At 37.5% G+C, this 21767-nt stretch overlaps 1 protein-coding gene across 1 annotated transcript in view; it reads left to right on the forward strand.

Moving 5' to 3' along the window:
* Window positions 1-3364: 3364 nt before the first annotated feature.
* Window positions 3365-21767, forward strand: part of LOC121315848 (tubby-related protein 4-like) — an 80159-nt gene continuing 61756 nt past the window's right edge. Inside the window, exon 1 of the mRNA XM_041250343.1 lies at window positions 3365-3941. Coding sequence (XP_041106277.1) covers window positions 3690-3941 — 252 coding nt within the window. The 5' untranslated portion in view covers window positions 3365-3689. The remainder of the gene's footprint in view (window positions 3942-21767) is intronic.

Raw genomic sequence — 21767 nt, forward strand, 5'->3', positions numbered from 1 at the left:
TACTGCCTACAGTCATTTTTTGTCAAATGTTACACCTTGCCACATTAGTAACGTACTTATAAAGCATTAAACAAAAACATATTTGACTCTGGTTTATAACATCATCTATAGTATTGTAGAAGATGTATTCTCCGTTGTCCAAAGAAACTCAGGATTCAGGTTGATTATCAGCTCCAGATAGTTTAATCAATACATGCAAGGGAAAACTCAGCATAGAATCTTAGAACACGTGGGGTTACAGTGGATATTTATACAGGGTTTGCTACAAGCTTGACAATGGGTGTGTCTGGTGCTTTTTACAGCTGTGCTACCAGAAAGTTCAGTAGGACGAGAAGATAGGGTATAGGATAACATCAAAACAGAGCCAGTGTTATCAGAGGTGATGGCCTAGGGGTGGGTGTAATGTTGTTTAGAAGCTTGAGGGTTAACTGTTACCCTTAGCTGATGTAATCACTGGCTGCTATAGACTGCAAGGTATTTCGTATTCAGTTAATATACATATATTGTCAGAATTCAATAATTTTCCTCAACAATATCTTGTTATATAAATTAATTTTCATCAAATATTTCTGATCCATGCGTTATTATCAACAAAACTACTGCTTACCTTGAAACAAAAAAGAGGATTTTAAAGATTAATGTTACATAGTAGACATTTTTGTGTTCTACATCAATGATACTAGCAAGGAAAAAATTGACATTATTTTGGGAGGATCTGGAAAGTTAATTAATAATGGTTAAGTAAATGTATAATATAATGTTAAAGTGTTGGACACTTATAAGCTGTAGGTTAATACTGTCAAATGTAGACCTTATGCCAGAGGCTGCAGTAAGAGATGCGGACAGACAGTGCTGGTGGGAGAGAAGCAATTGTCAACCAAAACCTAGTCACATGACGGTCACGTGACACTGAAGTCAGGCCCAGCAGAGAGAGTGGCAGCAATACAGAAGAGGTAAGGTAATAGGTTGCTTCTTAAATAAAGGAAAAATAGTGATATTAGCAAAAAAGTAAGTTTTGCAAGGAATATTTTAATTTGGTAAGAATTTCCCATCTATGTATAATTCATACGTTTAGCTAGGCCGGTGCATTTTTCTGAAAAATCAAATGCATACGGTAACGAGACATACAAATAAAAGAGAAGAGGGTTATTGTAGTGTGTGCATAACATATCTTGTGTACAAAACATTTTTATGTCCACTGCATTTTATATTTTGTTAGGTAGTTAATGTATACCTTTTAATAAAATGGTTTATTAACGATAATAATTTTAAATTATGTTTTTTTTTTAAGTCAGGGTGGTGATGCATTTTACAGGTGTGTTTTTTCTCGCATAATAATGATGTGTATGCTATCGAAATGCCTTCCCAATGAGCATGTATATGGCGGTTACCGGTATTTCTAATAATTTTGTGAACACAGAAACCAAACCTGTATTTCGTAAATTCAAGCACAATATGTGTGCAGGTGGCATACAACAGAATCGTGCGGTAGACTGCACATACAGTAATTATAGTAATAGTTTTCTGTATGTGTACAGACAATATGTACATTAAGTGTAGTGTATTTTTGGGGTATTCGATGCTGCTTCTGGAAAGGTATATTTTTCAGCATTTTACTGAAAACGAAGAGCAATATAGCACATTTGTTGAACCTGTAATACATATGGTTTTGTAATTTATGTTTTAAAATTTGCGTTTTTTTTTTTTTATTTAACTATTTATAGGGTTTTAGGAAATCAAATAATGTACACAATACTTTCACTTTAGCATATCAATTAGTTTCTTTTACATTGTAGTCTGCTTCCGTTGCAGTCTCGAGACATTTTTACAATATAATTAAATCAAACTTAAATTCTATGTTGTTTTCGGACGTTTTTATTGTACAGAGGTTCAATTAACCTGGAGGTAGAATGCGTTTGACATGCTGTTGTATAACTAGTGTGATAACCCCATTTACCAGGACTTAAAAATCAAACATTCAGTGCAAATTAACCAACAAATATACAGTGCTAATAGTATACTCAAAATGTGTGGTGATCGTGTCTGCATATGGGAGATATAGTGACAATACAACCTTTAAAATTGCAATACTTTTTCATACACGTACACTACTCAATATTTTTGTCATGGTTGTTTTACAGAAACCTTTGGCAGTTGCGTGGGATTCCCGACGTTGATTGTTGGCGGGCAGGGTGACGTAATGACGTTGCCGGGAGAATGGACGCTCCTGCAGATGGACAATTGAAAAAGGGAATTCCGAAATGTTACAGACGGGAGATCAGAGTTGAAGAGAAAACACTTAAAAAAAATAAACTAGCGGGTGTAAACATAGTCGGATCCCACTGAACACAGACCGTAAGATCCTGAAAACAGCTCTTGCAGCCAAGAGAGAACCAAAACGGGGAATTACTAATGGACAACTGTCATCTGCTGAGATTGTCAAAGATTGGTTGAATAGAGGTTTTCGGAAGAGATTTTCAAAATCCTGCACATACAATACATAGCGACGAATCGTACTTTTTAATTCAATGCTTTGGTGCTATATTGTGTGCAGTTTGTACGGAGGTTTGGAGGCTGCTTGCAGTGCAATGGGAATAATGGAGCAAGTATAAGTCATTGAGGACAAAGTACACATTATTGGTGATGTCAGATTAAGATGATCCGTTATCTACAGCAGACTCGGTTTGCCTCCAGCGAATTCAAGACAAATCACATGTGAAATCGGTGAGCTGAAAAAAAAAAAGTCGGAATTTCAGGCTATTTACAGAACGCAGTTCTATAACTAATGCTGTTGGATGTACTGCTGAGGGCATCTGCATGTCTTTTTTTTTTCAGTCATTTTCTACATTTCAGGCTTGTATGATGAGGATTCAGTATATGTGGTTTATGATTCATGCTGGATTCTCTCCCTGACTGTATGGGTGCTTTTAGTGCAACACGCTCCTGTTTAATGAACCATGCAACACTGAGTTTAAAATCGAAAAAGGATTTTTTTATTTTTTTTTATTAATTTTTTTTACAAAAACAAGCCAGGTGGTTGCTTATTTCCCCTCGAATTACGATACATTACTGGACAACAGAATCTCAACTTTGTTTTCATGGTAACAGGGAAACAGTGTTCTGACAATCTAATGTTACATTTAACAACAACAACAACATGCTAGTTAAACCAGAAGGACTCGCTTGTCTGTGTGCCTTTTTATTTAAGCGAATTAATAATGGTGTTGTCTTACATGAGATAAACTATACTTACAGTAACAAGCAAACTCGCTGAATTAAATACTTTTTTTTTTTTTTTGCTGTTTAATTTCTTCTAAAGAACAACTTGTTTCTTAAGATCAAGGCACTTCATTTTTTTTTTTTTTTAATCACTTTCGAACTTGGACGTGCAACCGTCAGATGTTCATATTGAGGCAGTTGTCAGACTTGGTATAGCCCTTGGGAAGACAATAGGTTTACCTGACGAGGAGTGCGCATGTCTCATCAGGAAACTGGAACAATCATTACCATGCCCATGTAATGATCATTTGTTACTTCACCATTCAGTGGATAGGTTTCACAGTAATTGTTAGGTTCATATTTGTAAAGAGCCTAAGTAAACACCACCACATCCAACAACAGTAATACAAATAGTACAACAGCTGAGACCGCCTTTCCTGCCTACTTAGGCAACTGTATTATACCGCAGGATGTTTGCTGCCGTGGAACATGGTCCTGTCATTTGCAGTGACTCAAACATCCTGTGCCTTTCTTGGAAAGGCAGAGTCCCCAAGAGCGAAAAGGAGAAACCGGTATGCAGGAGACGCTACTACGAGGAAGGGTGGCTGGCCACCGGGAACGGCAGGGGTGTCGTTGGAGTGACATTCACTTCCAGTCACTGCAGAAGAGAGAGGAATACGCCGCAAAGGATAAATTTCAATTTAAGAGGACACAATAGTGAGGTTAGTGTTTTTAGATACCATAGTGTATATTTGTAATGCCTTAATTTACATTAAGGTCTGTGATGATAAAATATTTACAAAGGTAACGCGAGTAAAACAGTAAGCAATTATTTTATCATGTTTGGTGAAAATGAACGTGCAGCTGTGTTAAGACATGGAAATAGGTTTGCATTCATTCTGTTGTACACAATAATAGAATAATTTTGACTTTGGATGTAAACAGAATGTTTGTTTTTTTTAATTTGGTAAAATTAGCTTTCATCAACATTTTACAGAAGCTGACCTACAGTACTTGGGCCAGTAGAATTAAAGTTATTGTTCAGTAGACACCATTCCCTAAGCTTGATACAGTAGACTTATTTTAATATAGAATGCAAGATCTGATATTTTCATTGACACATTTCAGACTAATTTATAGCAGATCTAAACTACTAGTTCTATATTATATGTTCATATTGATACCATTGGAAGTACTGGGCTATCGTTTTAATTGGACACCAAGTACTATACACTTAAAAACTTGAATAGTTTAATAATTTTGATGACACAAAAGTTACATTATAGTTATATAATCAACTTGACATTTGTAGGACTGTTTTAGACATTCCTTCTTAATGGGTAAATAGTGTTTTTTTTTTCTAGAGTCCATTTGTAGTATGACAGAAAAGGTAAAATTATACTTTGTAGTCATATCAACACAAAATATCCTGTGCATTTAAAATACTAAATTGGAATAAACCCCTGCCATCAGACTGCATCACTAACACGTTTTTATATTGCATCCAAAAAAGCAACACGAATATCTGCAGTAAAATCTCTACCACTGTATGATCCCAGCAACTGGAAAAACAAAGATAATGTAAGGGCTTGTTAGAGTCCCAGAGGTTCAAACCAAATGGGGTTACATTACAGCCTTGTTTATGTACAACAGTATGTCAAGTGTACATGTGGTGTGGCACAGATTCTACTTTGCTGCATCGCTTTTTTTAAATTAGTACAGTAAAAATTGTTTGTTACGATGTCTTCTGAGAGATAATTGTTGTGTGTGTCATTTCAATTGATACACTCATGGAAGTAGACTAATACCACATTTCCATGAACCGCTGGGTTCTGATCGCATCATATCAATTCCAGATTTTTAAAAATCCTTTGATGGAAATGTCCGGTCTACTTTTAATGTTTTCAATCAAACTGGCTTAATCACTACCATTCTCATATCCACTTTGACATTTGACACATTATTTCCCTTGTGTAGCAGTTCTTTCCCTGTTCTGCAGACTAGTACTGCATGAAACAAATGCGAACGAATGTCTAGACGGATTTATCTTTCACTGACAGTTTGAGTTATACTGTCTGCAGTGCATGCACGTCTTGACCTTTAACTAAGTATTTCCTGCCCAACTCGCGTCATTACTTGAGTAACTTGGAAAACCATGGAAACGTCTCCTTTTTCACATCAATTCGAGTTCTGGGAGAATATTACCTCGTTTCCATAGTCAAGCCAACTCGAGTACACACCCTAATTGCCCCACCAGTGCTACATTTCCGTGTTTTTGTAAAACTCGAGTTGGCCTGCAATAAGGGCGTGTACCCGAGTTCTTTGGTAGCATTTCACTATGCAGGGTGGCCCGAATGAATTCACTAATCATGGAATCCCGGGTCTTAGAAACAATCACTAAAGCCAGTGTCATTTGCAAATTATGGTTAAAAAAAAGTAATAGCTTACCTGTAATTTTAACTCCTTAAAAAACCCCAAAACAAAACAAAACAAAGAAAACATAACATGACAGCACATTATGCAATGTGGAATCATAATGAAACATTATCACTGACTACTGTTTGGGGAGATCGGGTCATTCAAAGTCAGCGTCAAGGATCCTTTCGAACTAAAAAAGTGTTTCAGAGTGTAAGTCAAGTTCTACTTTTTATGGTTGTGAGTAGGAATGCTATCCAATGTAGGGAAAAAATTAAAACATTTAAATCGGAATACAGAAAATTCAAGGACCACAATAACAAAACTGGAAACAATCTCAAAACATTCCACTTTTATGACAACTTTAGATGCGATTTTAGGGTACCGTCCAATATCACAAGACAGTCTGCAGTGAATTTTCTGGAAAATTATCCATTGCTGTTTTTGGTGATAACAATGTTACAGTGTCAGTAACAGTGGTACAGTAATCTGGTTACTATCTGGCCACCTGTCGCGATAACATGAGTGAGACTTGTCCATCTCGGGTAATAACTCGAGAAACTCAGGAAACCCTGGAAATTCTATTTTTTTAGCCAACTGGCGTTGTGCATCAACTTGAGTTTTGGACAATTCAGGCTAACCCAGGAGCACTTGAGAGCACACGTGTATGCAGGCTGGACCGAGTTTTGGGTCGAGCAGAAAATATGTCACTAATTATGGAATCCTGAGTCTTGGCAACAATCGCTGAAAGCCAATGTCAGTTGCAAAGTCCAACAGATGTATAAACAGGTGCGTTGAACTTCAATATTTGCAGATAGTTGATATGTGGAAGAATCCGCACACTGAAAACCATGAAGTGGCAGCAGGAATCATTATAATGCCAAGTTCATGCCAATAAAGTCAATGTTCTTTATTAGAGGAAGTACAGGCAAAAAAAAAAAAAAAAGTGCTGCGTGCAAACGTTTTGATCAAATTGTGACCATCCGTGTGATAAACAAGGCATATATATATATATAAATAAATAAAACCGATTGAGTGAGAACAGCTTAGTCGAAGGTCTAGATCGCCCGAAGATTTGCATAGATAAACTTTGAAGTGCTTCACCTTAACTGTGAATTAAACAATTAATTTACATACTGTTTTTTGCGGAATGTAGAAGAAAACAAAATGCTGGTCTAGAGAAAAGCAAAATCATGTCTATGACAGGACACTGTAAAGAAAGCTCAATTTGCAGCTACTCAGCACGGACTATTCAACAACTGTACATGTCCACATAAATTACAATAAGAAAGAGTAAGACCCCAATAAATCAATATGTTAGCAATAATAATAATAATAATAATAATAAGGTTGTTTTTTTTGTTTGTTTTTTAAAAGAGAAAATAAAGAAATAAATAGTTTTTTAATAGCGATAGAGCCCTCTCGATGCGAGCTCTACTGTGTGGTAGATGATCTTGACTTTCGTTAGCGCCCTCACCTTCAGCTTGGGATGCATAACTCCAGTCGTGGTCATCTACCACATGGTAGAGCCTGCATATATATATGCAGTGCTTGTAGAACTTGTACACCCCCTTGAACTTTTTTAACATTTTGTTGTGTCAGAGCCTCAGAGTTTCATGCATTTAAATGAGGATTTTTTCCACTTATCTACACACCATACTCCACACTGTTAAGGGGAAAAAAGTTTTTATTGAGAAAAAAATTATATATTAAAAATGCAAAACTGAAAGATCATAATTGGATAAGTCTTCACCCCCATGAGTTAATACTTGGTGGAAGCACCTTTGGCAGCAATTACAGCGGTGAGTCTGTTAGGATTGGTCTCTACCAACTTTGCACACCTAGATTTGGCAATATTTGACCATTCTTCTTTACAAAACTGTTCAAGCTTTGTCAAGTTCCTTGGGGAGCGTTGATGGACAGCAATCTTCAAGTCATGCCACAAATTTTCGATTGGATTTAGGTTGGGGCTCCGACTGGGCCACTCAAGGACATTGACCTTTTTGTTCCTTAGCCACTGTAGTGTAGCTTAGGGTCGTTGTCATGCTGAAAGGTGAACTTCCGTCCCAGTTTCAACTTTCTTGCAGAGGACAGCAGGTTTTCCTCAAGGACTTCTCTGTGCTTTGCTCCATTCATTTACCCTTCAATCCTGACAAGTGCCCCAGTACCTGCCGATGAGAAACATCCCCATAACATAATGCTGCCACCACCATGCTTCACAGTATGGATGGTGTTCTTTGTGTGATGCGCTGTGTTGGGTTTGCGCCAAACATAACGCTGCATTTAGACCAAAAAGTTCCATTTTAATTTCGTCAGACCACAAAACGTTTTGCCACATGGCTACAGAATCTCCTGAGTGTTTTTTTGCATGCTTCGAATGAGATTCAAGGTGACCTTTCTTGAGTAATGGCTTCCTTCTTGCCACCCTACCATATAGGCCAGAATTGTGGAGTGCTTAGGATATTGTTGTCACATGCACACTTTGACCAGTCTTGGCCATAAAAGCCTGTAGCTCTTGCAAAGCTACCATTGGCCTCTTGGTAGCCTCTCTGATGAGTCTCCTTCTTGCTCGGTCATCCACTTTGGAGGAACAGCCTGATCTAGGCAGGGTCTTGGTGGTGCCATACACCTTACACTTCTTAATAATCATCTTGATCGTGCTCCAAGGGATATTCAAGGCCTTTGATATTTTTGTATACGCATCCCCTTATCTGTGCCTTTCAACAACGTTGCCTCGGAGTTCTTTTGAAAGCACCTTGGTGCTCATGGTTGAGTCTTTGCTTTGAAATGCACTACCCAATAGAGGGAACCTATAGGAACTGCTGAATTTATCTTGAAATCATGTGAATCACTACAGTTTAACACATGTGGAGGCCACTTAACCTGGTGTGTGATTTTGAAGGCGATTGGTTACATCAGAGCTAATATAGGATTGCTATTACACGGGGGGGGGGGGGGGGGGGGTACAAATTTCTAGAATATTTGTTTCACTTGGAAGTTGTGGGGTAGGATGCATTTTAATCCCAGGCTATAAGGCAACAAAAGGTGAACATTTTGAAAGGTGGTATAGACTTTCTATAGGCATTGTGTATGTGTGTGTATGTGTGTGTATATGTGTGTATATTTATATATATATATATATATACACACACACACACACACACACACACACACACACACACACACACACACACACACACACTAAGTGTACTAAACATTAGGAACACCTGCTGTTTCCATCTTTCCGTGAAATAGACTGACAAAGTGAATCCAGGTGAAAGCTATAATCCCTTATTGATGTAACCTGTTAAATCCACTTCAATCATTGTAGATGAAGGGGAGTCAGGTTAAAGAAGGATTTTTAAGCCTTGACACAATTGAGACATGGATTGTGTATGTGTGCTATTCAGAGGTTAAATGGGCAAAACAAAAGATTTAAGTGCCTTTGAACGGGGTATGGTAGTAGGTGCTGGGTTTTTCACGCTCAGCAGTTTCCAGTGTGTGTCAAGGATGGTCCACCACCCAAAGGACATCCAGCCAACGGCAGGCCAGTGGTCAAAAATGGCTCATTGATGAAAGAGCCCACAGGAAGCTGACACGAATTGTGCAGAGCAACAGATGAGGCTACAGTTAGTCAACTGACAGTCAAGTACAACATTGGTGCCGAAAGACCCATAAAAGAATGCATAACTCGTCGTACCTTGACATGAATGAGGTATGACAGCTGATGACCTAACAGAGTTCCACATCTTTCAGCAAAACACAAGAAATTGCGGTTGCAGTGGGCTAAGGAACGAAAACACTGGATACTGGAGGATTGGAAAAACATTGTCTGGCCTGATGAATCCCGGTTCCTGCTATTTCACACTGATGGGAGGATTAGGATATGGAGAAAACCACAAGTACATGCATCCTTCATGCAGCGTGTCAACATAGCAGGCTGGTGGTGATGGTGTGGGGTGTGTTTTCATGGCACGCATTGGGCCCCTTGATAAAAGTGGAGCAACGTTTGAATGCCACAGGATATCTGAACATCACTGCCAATCAGGTGAATCCCTTCATGTCAGCAGTGTATCCATCTGCTAATGGATTTTTTTTCAGCATGATAATGCCCCATGCCACAAGGCTAGGATTGTTCAGGAATGGTTTCACTAACATGACAGTGAATTCAGCTTACTGCAGGGGCCTGCCCAGTCACCAGATTTCAATCCAATTGAGCATTTGTGGGATGAGATGGAACGAGCTATTCGGAGTAGAGATCCAGTACCAGCCAACTTGACACGACTGTGGGAAGCATTGGCGTCAACATGGGCCAGCATCCCTGTGGAAGACCTTCGACACCTTGTAGAGTCCATGCTCCGAAGAATTGAGGCTGTTCTGAGGGCAAAAGGGGATGCAACTCAATATTAGGAAGGTGTTCCTAATGTTTTGTACACTCAGTGTGTGTGTGTGTGTGTATGTGTGTGTGTGTGTGTGTGTGTGTGTGTATATATATATATATATATATATATATATATATATATATATATATATATATATATATATATATATATATATATATATATATATAAAAATGTGTGCCTGATGCTCCAAGTTGATTTTGTAATATTGATCATTCATAATAGTAGTGCATACATATAATATACTTTGTTTTATTTAATCAAAGTACAGTTGTGTAATATTCTGTTTATTTTGGTTTTGCAATTTAAATAAAACAGCATGGGACAATTTGCATCCCCAAACACCACAGTGTGACCACAACTCATTTTTCCACCAATACCAAAATGTGTCATCTGTGTGTTTTGGCATTCCAGGAAAGGTCTCAGTAAATGAGACACATGTACGAGTCTTTAGACATGCTTACATTTTTAATCCAGTCATTTGGAGACCACTCAAGTCGTTCCCACCAGCCTTCTGGTCGCCCAAATGTTTAGATCTACCGTAGTGGTACTGCAGAGCGTCACCACTATATTTAGCGGTGCAGAAAAAAGCAAAACTGCGCCTCCGCTGGTTTTGCAGAAAAGTGTATAGCTGTGCTTGAGAAGCTCTCGATCGATTACTTACATACTGTACTTTCTTCCAAGAGCATAAAACAAAAAAACACAGCCTCCATGCTGCTGCCACACAAACCTAACGAATGTCGTGTAATGGTGGTGTGAGTTCAGTAGTTTGTTTAAACAGGGAGTGCTCTCACTTCAGTAATAAAAGGTGTGTGTGTGTCCAACAAACAACCACAGTGAGTGCAGTTTGTTAATAGGGTTGTCACGCTAAGAGCAGTGTGTGTGTACAAGGCCTTGGCGATTAAACACTAATTAAAGAGTGGTCCCTTGCATGTTTCGATGGTATCATATACATTATTTATCTTTGTACCTAATCCAGTGACTACAGTTTGCTGTAGACCTTAATCTATGAAAAGCATAGATCTGCTGTGTAATTGGTTAAAAACCAAATGTGGCTCACAAAGTTTACAAAAGGTCGACTTTGGATTAAAAAATGCATGCTTAATGTATTCAGTCTTAGTAATAATTGCAAACACAAACATAGTTTGAGCTAGTAAAATGCGTACTTGCATGTATAAATAAACTTACGCTTGCAATCAGAACCCTCCTGTTTCATGGGAAAAAGTAGGCCTAATGAAATAAAGAAAAATTTGCCTAATGAAAAGGTAGGATAATATTTCTTGAGACACAGTAAATTCTTTATTCAGTTGCATGTTGCACAGATTTATCTGTGCTTGAATTTAGGAAGATCCCATCCAAATGGATGGAAGTCAGTCGTCATAGACTTTATTGCACTGGCTCACCTGACCACCTGTCGTTTAAGGCTGTAATTGTGTAGCTTGGGCCCATAGCTTTTATATTACAAAGGATATGGGAATCTCCAGCAGTGTTAAACTTAAATCAACTGAGCTTCAACAGTAGCAATAAAAAAAAAAAAAAAAAAAAAAAAAACTCACACAATGGTTCTGGGATAACTACTAGTCAGAATATACAGTAGGCATGTCCCAACATGTCTTCAAGGGATGTGGTATGCAATTTTTTTTTAAGGAAAGTGCTGAGATACCCTCGTTCTCCAGTCTAATACAAATTCTAAATCATTTTAAAAATACATTTTGATCTGATGTGGAATTTCTTGTGGCAAGAACGATTAACAGAAGAATCACTTTCCTTCACAACCTTCAACACTACAATGTTTTCCCATCGATTACAGTAAACAGAACAGTTAAAAAAAAGAAGTATAAAAGTCTCTTTAGTCTGCCAACCTAGACAGAGTGGAAGCCCAAAGAGCATTTAACCTGACAAGGACATAGACAAATGTAGAAGCTGTACTTCTAATGTACTTTTTTAAAGTTTTAATTAACACAGTGTAAAAACATGGTTGATAAGCAATTACTATTGCTGTGGTGTTTATTTTTGTAACTCATACTCTAGTTACTTGAGCTTGTCTTCTGCCAACTTCTAAATTTTTGTTGACAACAACATTATGGATAATGTAATGGGAGCCTGCCCATATGAGTTTTATGTAAGTAATTGATTAGTCAGCATTCTAAGTAACAGACTAATCAGCCTGATTGAAGTATTTAACAATGACAGTTGGAAAGCAAATAAAAAAAGCATGTGCACACAGTATATTTCAATTATAAAAATCGTATCAAGATAATTAAATTATCTAATTTGGTCAATGAGCTCAGCTGGTCTAAAACTTACAGGAATGCAAAACATTGCAATTCCAAGTATCTGCACCATTTTGTATACCTTATAATGCAAATGTATTGTTATGTCTTCTGTAATTTTTGAAGGCAGTGGTACAACACATCAATCCAATGGCCTGTACTCTACCAACAGGCAAGAACACCAGGATCATGTGTTCCCCACAGGACAATCCTTGTTATTTCACTAGTAGGTTTCTTTTTCTGTGTGTAAGTTGAATACGAGGATAGTACCAGTTTAGTTTTTCACTTCAAACATAACATCTTCAACTATCCTAAGGTACAAAGTACTTTTAAGAGATCGTCCCCTTTTCCCACAGTTAAACTTAAAATTTGGATCTACAATGCTGTACGCTTACACTTTAGCTTAATTCAGTACAGACACTGGTCTTCCAGGCTTGTTGGAGCATGGCTGGTGTTGCAGAGAGCCACAAGCTTTTGCAGTTCTTTCCTCTAAACCTGACTTGTGTTGTCTAATACTAGATTTTTTTTTTAACACAGATTTTAAAAAGCCAACATTTTCAGGCATTCCAGATAATTTCTGATACTGTTGGTGTTCATTGATGTCTGAATCGGTTTAATTCGCAATTAACTTCGGGACCTTTTCCACTGTCTCTCTTGTATAAAAGAACACTCTCACAACAGGTGAAATTAGTGAAATGAAATGAAACAGGACCTTGCCTGTATATTTATTTGTTTACATAATACAAAACTGACAAAACAAAAGCCTAACACCTCCAAAGACTGCTAAACTAATACCAGACAACTACCTCATTTACCAGTGAGCAAAAACCACAACACTTACATACAAAATAGCAAATATATTAAATGATTACTTTTCACAAGTTTTTACAAAGGAAGATACTGACAACGTGCCCCACATGTCATCCAGTTCCTATCCAGTTTTAAATAACTTTAGCATAACTGAGGCAGAAGTGTTAAAGGGACTAGGAGCTCTTAAAATAAACAAATCCCCTGGGCTGGATGAGATCCTCCCAGTAGTACTCAAAGAAATGAAAGAAGTAATTTACAAACCGCTAACCAAGATCATGCAGCAGTCTCTTGACACAGGGGTGGTACCGACAGACTGGAAAATTGCAAACGTAATACCGATCCACAAAAAGGGAAACAAAACTGAACCAGGTAACTACAGACCAGTAAGCCATTTTCTATTATATGCAAACTTATGGAAACTATAATAAGATCCAAAATGGAAAATTACCTATATGGTAACAGGGTCCTGGGAGACAGTCAACATGGTTTTAGGAAAGGGAGATCGTGTCTAACTAACTTGCTTGATTTTTTTGAGGATGTAACATCGATAATGGATAATTGCAAAGCATATGACATGGTTTATTTAGATTTCCAGAAAGCTTTTGACAAAGTCCCGCACAAAAGATTAATTCTCAAACTGAACACAGTTGGGATTCAAGGAAACACATGTACATGGATTAGGAAGTGGTTAACATGTAAACAGGAAAGTACTGATTAGAGGAAAAACCTCAGAATGGAGTGTGGTAACCAGTGGTGTACCACAGGGAACAGTATTAGGTCCTCTGCTATTCCTAATCTACATTAATGATTTAGATTCTGGTATAGTAAGCAAACTTGTTAAATTTGCAGATGACACAAAAGTAGGAGGAGTGGCAAACACTGTTGTAGCAGCAAAGGTCATTCAAAATGATCTAGACAAGATTCAGAACTGGGCAGACACATGGCAAATGACATTTAATAGAGAAAAGTGTAAGGTACTGCACACAGGAAATAAAAATGTACATTATAAATATCATATGGGAGATACTGAAATTGGAGAAGGAATCTATGAAAAAGACCTAGGAGTTTTTGTTGACTCAGAAATGTCTTCATCTAGACAATGTGGGGAAGCTATAAAAAAGGCTAACAAGATGCTCGGATACATTGTGAAAAGTGTTGAATTTAAATCAAGGGAAGTAATGTTAAAACTGTACAATGCACTAATAAGACCTCATCTTGAATATTGTGTGCAGTTCTGGTCACCTCGCAATAAAAAAGATTGCTGCTCTAGAAAAAGTGCAAAGAAGAGCGACCAGAATTATTCCGGGCTTAAAAGGCATGTCATATGCAGACAGGCTAAAAGAATTGAATCTGTTCAGTCTTGAACAAAGAAGACTACGTGGCGACCTAATTCAAGCATTCAAAATTATAAAAGGTATTGACAGTGTCGACCCAAGGGATTTTTTCAACCTGAAAAAAGAAACAAGGACCAGGGGTCACAAATGGAGATTAGACAAAGGGGCATTCAGAACAGAAAATAGGAGGCACTTTTTTACACAGAGAATTGTGAGGGTCTGGAATCAACTCCCCAGTAATGTTGTTGAAGCTGACACCCTGGGATCCTTCAAGAAGCTTCTTGATGAGATTCTGGGATCAATAAGCTACTAACAACCAAACGAGCAAGATGGGCCGAATGGTCTCCTCTCGTTTGTAAACTTTCTTATGTTCTTATAAGCGTTTAAATACAGTACCTTCTCTTAAGGTTCCCACACATGTCTCTCCCTAGGCCTTAGCCTTAACACAGACAGTCATGAAGCTGGTCTGACCTGCTATATGTACACCTGCCTGCTTGATCACAGACAGGTGTCTCTCATTGACTTTTAGAGGCAGATGTTTCCCATCCTGGCCAATACCAACCCGTGGCAATCTGGGGGATTTAGTCCAGTTATCCTCCAGGTCTACACCTTTTCTCTCCCTGCTCTGCCCCTCTGTAAACAGAAAACTTTCCAAAGGTCTGAGCGTAATTTAAGTTACAAAGATCCAATGACTGACAAAGAGAAGGAGATGTGATAACTTTTTATTGGACTAACTAAACAAAAAATAATCACAATCTTTCAAGACCTCAAAAGTCTTTTCTTCAGGTGAAAGTAGGAAAGAGAGATTGATGTTTGCATTCAAAGGTAGCATCAATATCAGTAGAATTCTAATGTCAGGAAAAAGGCTGTGTTGAAAAAAAAAAAACAGATGAGTGACTGCATAATAAGCAAAGAAAAAATAAATTAATTATATGAATAAAATATACGGGACACAGCCCCCTGCCCCTGCCTGCGTTCTGAGCAATATAATAGCTGTATTACTTTTTGAAAGAATGACTATCCAAATGAATATTTAAATTATGAGCGAATATCCGAACATGAAAATCCTGCGTTCGTCTCAGCTCTAATTTTATATATACATACACACACACACACACACACACAATAAAAAAAAATAATGAACACAAAAAATATGATGAATGTGCAATGCACACAAGTATTGTAAATTGTAATGAGGTAAAAAAAACAGTATCCCTGCTGAGTCCTTTGTTTTTTGTTCCCATTTCTCCTGTTTTGTGTGTTTTTGAAAATGCAGAGAATGGTTAGGTATGTTGAAATGGTTGCCAGTAAGAGTGTTGGTAATTTTGTTGCTGATGGTGTGTCTGTATAGAGTCATCCTTGTCCGAAGGTGTTTGGTTTCTCCTGTGTAGGTCCCATTGGAGCATTTGCTATATTTGATCATGTAGATTACATTTGTGAATCTGCAGGTAAATTATCCTTTTATCTCCAGTTTCCCTTGTGCTGCGAGGATTGTCTTCTGCGTAGAGATATGGGGACAGGTTTTTACATCTGTTGCTGGTCAGTTGTTCCGGATGATAAGCTGGTACAGGTTAGATGGTTGTCTGTAGGAAAAGAGAGGTGTTTTTCCAAGAAAATACTGGAGAGGGTGAAACCTTCAGCTAAAATTGGGTGTAATTCTCGGATCATTTTGCGGCGAGGTCGTAGGGCTGGATTGTACTTAACAACTAAGGGTACTCTATTAGACACAGGTTTTAGTTTGTATTCCAACATTTTTTCTCATGGTATCCTTGTGGTATGTTCCATTTCTCTGTCAATCTGTTTTGGAGAATGTCCTTGTTGGATGAAAGCATCACAAAGTCTGCAAAGATGCTTGTTTCTGTCAGTAGTTTCAGAGCTTCAGTTCCAATGGTAATGAATAGCTTGACTGTAAGTGACAGAAAATTAAACCAAAACCAACGAAGTAGATCACTAGATCAATAGTGGACCACTATTTCAATGCACTAGCTGTGCTATTTTTGATGGAATTATGTCTATTAGGGGTTCACTATAAAAAGGAAATGTAGACTACATTAGGCTACATTTAATAATAATAATAATAATAATAATAATAATAATAATAGAGGTGTAGGCAACTTACAGCATGCATTAATTAGAATAATAATAATGTATCTGTTTAAAATTAAGGTGTTTGCTACAAATGAAAAAAGAAGGCAGGCAGGCAGCTGTGGAGATGAATGTTTGTTGCTTATAGTTATACGGTGGCTGTGAGATCAGTAATACATATTGAAATATCAGTATTTCTATTAACTGAATTATATTGACCTGGTTCAAAGGAAATGTGTCTGTTAGCTAAATCTGATTTTTTTTTTCATCTGATATTTACATTCCTTGTTATTGAAATGATACAGCCGCAAGTATTAATTACAGTAGCAGTATCAATAGGGCCCTTACATAGAATATCATAATTCATTTAACAACTAGTAGGCCTAATTCAAATTCAAACAATTGATATACCTTTTATAAAGTACAGATATTTATTTTTATACTCCGTTCTCAACAACCATAAAACCATACAACTGTATTTGACAATTAGTGTAATCAAGGCATTAGTCAATAATTTATAGTATCCTTAACAAACTGTTAGTTCATTCAGCCTCAGTATATACTGATGTTATAACAAAAGATGCACAAATCGCATAATTTTAGTCTTACCTAGGGTATTCTCTAACTGCCATATCCTGTGTTTGTTGTGTGTTGGTAGGGATTTTAAATTGAGATGATGTGAAAATATTCGTAAGCTGTAGTTTTCTTTGTCGTATTCCATAAGCGCTGTTTGTAACTCCTTGTTCGTGCTAAGTCCACGAGGGGTTGGCTTTTACTTGTTTTTCTGATTAGTTCTTCCAAGCCTAGAGGGATTTCACCACTTCGTTCCTTGATCGCCCTGCATGGATTACCGTCTGTTTCTGTGAGATATCAATCTCCAGACTAAGTGTCGCTCTCTGTGCATGGGGGCTTCTGTCAAGTTTTTTTGAGTTGTAAATTGGGATATTGACTATTAGTTAAAAGGAATTTAGATATCTGAAACATGCATGTATTCAAATAAGAATTAAATTGCTTATCATTCATTATTAAATGGGGACGGAGAGTTTGTTTTTAATGTTATGTTGTAATGTGGAAATAAGTCAAAAATAAATCTTTCATTTAAACTTTTTACTGTGTTTAAATAAATAAATTGCAGCACCCTTGTTTAGGGGTTTGTCTCCCAAAAGCATTCAGTCGAAGACCACAGCGGCCCCTGCTGTTTTAACCCATTTTCTTTTGCCAGCTGGTGGCAGGAATAATAGTGTTGCTGAGTTCCACGCAAGACCATTGCCACAGACAACACAGGAACATGTGGATCCCACTGTACAACAAAAAACACAAAATAACCTGAATGCTTGGGTTATTGCTGTGAATAAATCAAACACAATTATGGTTTTACTTTATTTAGATTTTACATTTTTAGTGCCATTTGAATAAAGTACCCTGACCTTCAGGGCTTTAGTCTTAAAATAAAGTAAAAGTGGTGATTTAATTAAGTGCCATTGACTGCTCTATTTGTATAGCTCTCTTGCAACCAAACCGCAATGTTAAAAAACGTGCTACTTCACAAAAAATTGCCTACATTTTTGTTGTGATGTTTGAGAGCTGCTGCTTCTGTTATGTTGGGAACCAGGTAACGTTCCTAATATGTTCAGCACAAAACATGACTAAGTGACATTTGACCTCTGTCACATGATCATACTATCCCACACTGACATATTAAATAAAAACACAGAGCTTGTTCAATGCACTGATACCACGTTGGTGTTCAGCCCCTTCCCACACAGCGCTTCCTGGTGTAGAATACAGTGGTACGTTGGAAGTGTCGTTGGACAATTCAACTTCTGTAGTGTTTTGCGCACCAAAGCAACAAGCCAGTTTTTTTCACCACACATTGCAGGCGCTTCGTCTGTTGTCAAGCCAGCTAATTTCTCCTACTGTAATTTCTTGTTTTGCTACTGGTATTATCATTTTTGACAGTCAGTACAATGTGTAACGGAAAACACGCCTTAAGCACCAAGCGTGAGATATGATTGGCTGTCTCTCCCTGTCTTCTGCTTCTTTGACTATTAGTTTCCTGCTATTTTTCTAATGGCCGATGGGATTTGGAGTTCTTGCATGTAACAATCCAACAGATGCAAATTGGACCGGGCCAAATTACACTGTAAGAAATTAATTTTGCGGGGGCCCGGATAAAGAACCTCCAAGGGCTGTATTATTAAGGCCGGGCTAGATGTCATTGCAGAAGCGTCATGGTGGGCATGGCAGTGTTTGAATATAATGTGTTTTAATACTGTGGATTTACATCCTAGCAAACATACTGTAGTCAACTGTTGAAATTCATACCCATAAATGCAAAATTCATCATTTGCTGGTCAGTTCATTTTCAGCCCTGACAGTTTGAAAAATTGTTTGGTGCTTTACCTCATTGGCATGCTCTTGATGCCTTTTTATGTGACATATATGTGCCCTTTTTCTGTAAACTATTATTTGGCTGTGTTCACAAAGCATTAGCAGGGCCAAAGAATGCATCCACTGCAATTATTGGAACATTAAATCTTTAACATAAATGTGTCTTTTTTTTTTTTTTCCTTTCTTCAATGTACTGTGTTATTCAATCACATAAAATTAAACAACCCTTGTAAGCAGCACTCCAGATAAAGTACTTACCTGCACAAATCTGTTCGTAAAATACATTTCCCTAAGGCCTTCTATCAATTTGGCAGTAAACGCTGGCTAGGTGATAAATGTTTTTTGCACTTCACATGTACTGTTGCATTTGTGAGAGATAATCCATGGTATTTCTGGAGTGTTAAACAGGGACATCTTTAAAAGATGTGTTTACATAAAGCTGCTGCAGTTAATTTAAAAAGGGTAGGTTTTATTACTTTTATATTAGGAAAGTGGAGGTAAATCCTAGGGAGCAACTGCCATGCTACAGTCTATCAAAAGGAAATAATTTCAAGGTACTCCCTGTAATTATCTGGCTTCCTGTCACATTTTGTACTACAGATTTGTTATATTTACTACTACTTGTTATATTTACTGTAAGGCTTTGATAAAGTACACCACTGCTATTAGTACTACTAAGCTCACCAATATGTTAAATTACACGATAAAAGTCCTGCAATATCTATTAGAGAGCTGTTTATTCTTAAAAAGTAGGGTTGCACCGAATCCAAGTTTTTGGGATTCGGCCGAATACCGAATCCATCTCAAAAGATTCGGCCGAGTACCGAATCTACAAAAACTGTCAAGAAAACTGAAGGAAACTGTTGAATGAAAAACAGACTGCCGGCTACTAACAAGGAATGCCCACAATCTATAGCTTTGAGCCTTTTAGTTAATAGTATTATTTATTACCGAATGGAAATATATCCATGAATAAAATTTCAGTTTGAAACGTACACAATTTACCGCTAGCCCTCCCGCAAACCAGAAATGTCAAAATACAGAACTGTTTACCTTTACATGAAAGGAGAGCTGCATCTTTGCCATAACCCACTATTTTCTTTAATGACTTTTCAGCCTGTGTCACCTGATCTGAGAGTAGGGTTGCCAGCAGGCTCCAGAATCTCGGGACATTTTGAGGAAAGTCAGGTTTTGTAACTCACTAACTGCAGTGTATTCAGTAAAGTCAGTGTGAATTGTGTGAACTGTCTCTAAATTAGTTGAATTGTTTTACTTAGCTGATTGGCTTTCTGAGTCTCTGACTGGTCGGGACTGTGTGAAGCAAGAAATATTAAACAAATAGAAACTTTACCTGCTGTGACAAGGTTAAATGTAAGAGTGCAGGTGAGTGCAAAGTTATATGGTGTTGCACTATTTTGATAGATATTGTTTACTGTATAAAAACAATTCAAGCAATAAAATTAATCGTTGTTACGAGGCTCTCCGGATATAATCGCCACCACAATTAAATACATTTACTAAACTGCGGAAGCAATTCACACTCACTTTACACATTGAATACATAGCAGTTTAGAGAGGTGAGTTAAAAAAAACAACCCTGACCTGCCTTAGTGTCCCGAGGTTCTGGAGCCTGTTGACAACCCTATTTAAGAGCTATGAGGAAAAAATTACAGTGACGAGTGAAATCACTCTCCCTGTGAAATAAAACCCACATTGATGAAAATGCACCGTGTGGAACACATGTCAAATAGGCTACAAATTAGTTTTAAAAATATTTTAATAAAACACAGCAGTTCCCAAATAAATCAACTTGTATTGGCACATTACAATAACATAATTTAATTTACTAAAGCATATTGTGCAACGTCGTCTTGGGTACCTGACAGTTGTAAAGTTACAAAAAATATATATTTCTGTGCACCAATTTATTTATTTATTTATCTCAGTATGATCGACAAAGCACAAAAGTTTGCTCATATGGTACCATTAAAGGTGAAACAACTTCGTTAGTAATTTCCCAACTTATGGGCCCTTGTCCTTTCTCATAAAATTGTAATCATACGTCAAGTTAGGATGAGTCTATAAAGAGTTATTTTTACTGCCTAGACTTCATTCCAATGCTCTAAACCAGACTTGCATTTCTCAGTGGGTATAGTGTTAGTGCTTGGAACTGCACACTAATTTGTTACTGGAAAACAGTTGTTCTTCAAACGGATGCGTTATTGTGACCACACTTCCACCAGGACAAATACCAGAGGGAGAGCAGGAAATTTATTCGCAGATGTCAATAACATGTCAGAACATGCTACTGCAGGCACTGTGATTACCAACCAATATAATAGGGTTCAACTCTCTGTATCAAAATACAACGTAGCAGGTTTATTAATTCCCAACATTTCGAATGCACTACTGCATTGGAAGCAGTTGTTCAAGAACTGTCCTGACTGTTGATGCCAATTTATTGAAAATCGTAAATAAAACATTACAACTACTTTAGCAGGCTCGGCAAGTGCTGTGTTAAGAGTAAGGCGTGTCAGGAGGCAGCCATGAATTTACTTTTTTTGAGAGGGTTGAGAGGGAGTGTCAAAAGCCATCCAGACCTAGTATTGGTGCGTAATGTCGGCCCATTCCATACACCTCATCTCACATTGTGTGCAATAACATCAGATTGAAGAGGTTTGTCATAACTCCTGAATTACTGTAGACTGACCCCACGGTTATCTAACATGTGGCCGTCCTACATTGTTCAAAATTTACCGCATGTTGCCCACAGTACTAAACAACAGAATGACGAGACTTTTTGATCTTGCAATCGCTGGATGTGTTTTAATAGGCTCTGC

The sequence above is a fragment of the Polyodon spathula genome, chromosome 5 (genome assembly GCF_017654505.1).
Source record: "Polyodon spathula isolate WHYD16114869_AA chromosome 5, ASM1765450v1, whole genome shotgun sequence".
Lineage (NCBI taxonomy): Eukaryota > Metazoa > Chordata > Actinopteri > Acipenseriformes > Polyodontidae > Polyodon > Polyodon spathula.